Here is a 2,547-nt window from a genome sequence, read left to right as displayed (position 1 = left end):
CTAACTTTGTTGGGCTCCAAATATTAGGACTTAACATCAATATGTTCCAAATTCAATCTTAGACTTGATGTTTGCTAGGTTTCAATCTCTAGAACCCAATCTTCTTAAAGAGATATCGAGGCACAAGAGATAGAAGAAAGGGATTGAGAACAAAACTAGGGGAGGGATAGTAATAGATGAAATTGAATTCAAGCTTGAGAATGGAGTGGAGAAATAGGATTTTGGAGAAGTCAACATAAAAACCCATCAAAGTATAAAACCCCATAGAGTTATTATTTAAAATTATTATATATTATTTAAAATATATGTATACATGCCTAATCTAAACTGAGCAAGCATGTTTATATGTTTTTCTTCAAACTACTTGTTAATTGTTAAGGAAAGGGTAGATCTCATATCTAAAGTTACAACTGCCACCAACCACTCTTCCTCCTTCTTTTCCATCGCAGCAATCTAAAAGCTCATCCACTGCATCTTCAAGGCACTTCTTACAGTTACTTCTCGAAAGATCTCTTGTGCATTGCACCAGCCCATAGAGCTTCTTTGATTCATCAAGCTCTACCTCATCAGCAGCATACAGCATTGGGTTCACATAAGCTTTGCTCACCAATTGGCTCAGCAAGTTCTTTGTTTTCATGTTAAAAACCTCCGGATCTTTCACGTCTTCGGTGTTGACCATATAAAACTTGTGCTTCTTGTCAATGTCCCCGAAGAACTCCTCGTTCGAGTACTTATAGAGGCAGTTATCATACCTATTAGAAAAAACAGCAGATCCAAAATAATAAAAATGTGTATTGAATTGGGATGGTGATAGAAATTACAAATATTCATAAGTTGAATTTATATTTCGAGGAGGTGAAAAGCCTATTCTGCCTATCCATTGGAAGTTGAGTCACCCTCCTCGAAATATGAATTTGGCCTCTATATTCATTAAAAAAAATCATTTTCCCTTGAATTAAACTGAATAATATAGTTGATGTAAAGGGTATTCATAAACTATAAAAACAACATAAAGGTAAACCTAATGAAACCTAAGCGAGGACTAAACTTTGATAGTAAACCTAAAACAAAGATACCTAATTAATATATATAATTCACACCTAAACTAATTTGATCGTATCTTTAACGGTACCATATGATGGCTCCTTCCCTGGTCGGGCAACGATCTCTGAGCCTTTTGCTCGCCTCAGCAACACAAGTTTTGCAGGGCAAGCTTGAGGTATCACCCCGGCACAAGGCTAGGCCGTTGGCTCGGTTTTCGCCGTTCCCGACGGAGGCGACTGCAAATCCAGTTTGAGCAACTTTGTCTTGGAGGAGGTTTCCTAGGTCATTCACGTTGGATTGATAGATGGCGCTTGATGAGTTGCTACCAAAGCAAATGCGGTAGAGAGGGCCTGCACAGAGAACGGTGGTGGGGAAGAAGAAGAGGCAAAAGGAGAGCCAAAACGGGATTAATGGCTTTGAGAAATGCATGTGGATGGAAAATGGAATATGGGTATTGATGTTGTTTGTGATAATGGCTGGTTCAATTAAGTCTTCAAAAAACTCATTGCTTTATATAGGAACAAGTATATATCTATCTATCTATCTATATATATATATATATTTTATTTTGTAGTAACACAATCTTATATCCATTTTGTAATTAATACTTTATCTTATAATTAATTGAAGTTAATTACCAATTATTTTCTCCATAAGTGTGTGTATAAGTCATATCCATAGCAATCAATTGGCAGAATGTCAACAATGGAGTTGTTTGAGATTGAAGATATTGAGAGATATGCTCTTAGTGGCAATCTTCTCAAGCTTCTTCTTATTCGCCCACTTAAAATGAATATCACTAATTAATGCTATGGATCAAGCAACTTGAAGAGATTAATTAATTAACTACGTTCAGTGGAAACTTATGGTTGCTGCAAACCTGGGAAGCATGCTTATGATTGTTTATGTATATACTTGGCCAAAGTGTTAAATTCGTCTTCTCATTTTAAAATTGGTCAAATAATTTTTATATTTTTAGACTTAAAATTATGTTTTCTTGCAATAAATGTTAGTCTTGACATCCTTAGATGGTCCTTTAATTCTATCAAGGTGAAATACTAAACTGACCATTATATCTTGGTTTTAGGGAAAATTGGCCATTATATTTTAAAACTGTTTAAATAAATCATTATAATCACTTTAGTCATTATAGTTGATATTATCTTAAAACTATTAGAAAATATCAATGATGAGGAAAAATGCCCTCGGGTTCATAATTACTCCTATAACCCGAGAATACAACTAGTAATAGCAAAGACACGTGTTTGCCGGGAGCCCAATCTAAAATCGTCATCCAGCCAAAGTTTGGGAGGGACACGTGGCAGATGCGTCTCAACAAAACTGACTAATCTATTGTTCAATGAAGATTCCCCAGATTTCTCGACTTCAATCATCGTTCTGAAGATCACGGAGGTGGGGATTATCCTGAGCTTCTCGAAATAGATAACCATATCCATATCATTAAGATCATGGCTTCGCAAGGGACGGGATCCGGATTTTGAG

General features: G+C 35.8%; 1 protein-coding gene across 1 annotated transcript; it reads right to left on the bottom strand.

The window, feature by feature from the left end:
* Positions 1–269: 269 nt before the first annotated feature.
* On the bottom strand, positions 270–1,538 carry LOC127787087 (cysteine-rich repeat secretory protein 38-like). The gene is made up of 2 exons (XM_052314944.1): positions 1,133–1,538; positions 270–752 (listed from the first exon to the last, which is right to left on the bottom strand). Exons 1-2 carry the CDS (start codon positions 1,471–1,473, stop codon positions 368–370), a joined length of 726 nt encoding a protein of 241 aa, XP_052170904.1. The 5' UTR covers positions 1,474–1,538; the 3' UTR covers positions 270–367.
* Between the last annotated feature and the right edge of the window lie 1,009 nt (positions 1,539–2,547).

Source organism: Diospyros lotus, chromosome 12 (genome assembly GCF_014633365.1).
Source record: "Diospyros lotus cultivar Yz01 chromosome 12, ASM1463336v1, whole genome shotgun sequence".
NCBI classification, from domain to species: Eukaryota; Viridiplantae; Streptophyta; class Magnoliopsida; order Ericales; family Ebenaceae; genus Diospyros; species Diospyros lotus.
This window is presented reverse-complemented; position numbering and strand designations above follow the sequence as displayed.

Excerpts from the sequence above, each read along its gene's own strand:
- LOC127787087 (XM_052314944.1), bottom strand. The coding sequence starts at position 1,473 with ATGCATTTCTCAAAGCCATTAATCCCGTTTTGGCTCTCCTTTTGCCTC. Across the intron at positions 753-1,132 it reads AGGGAAGGAGCCATCATATG|GTATGATAACTGCCTCTATA; the intron begins GTACCGTTAAAG and ends TTTTTCTAATAG.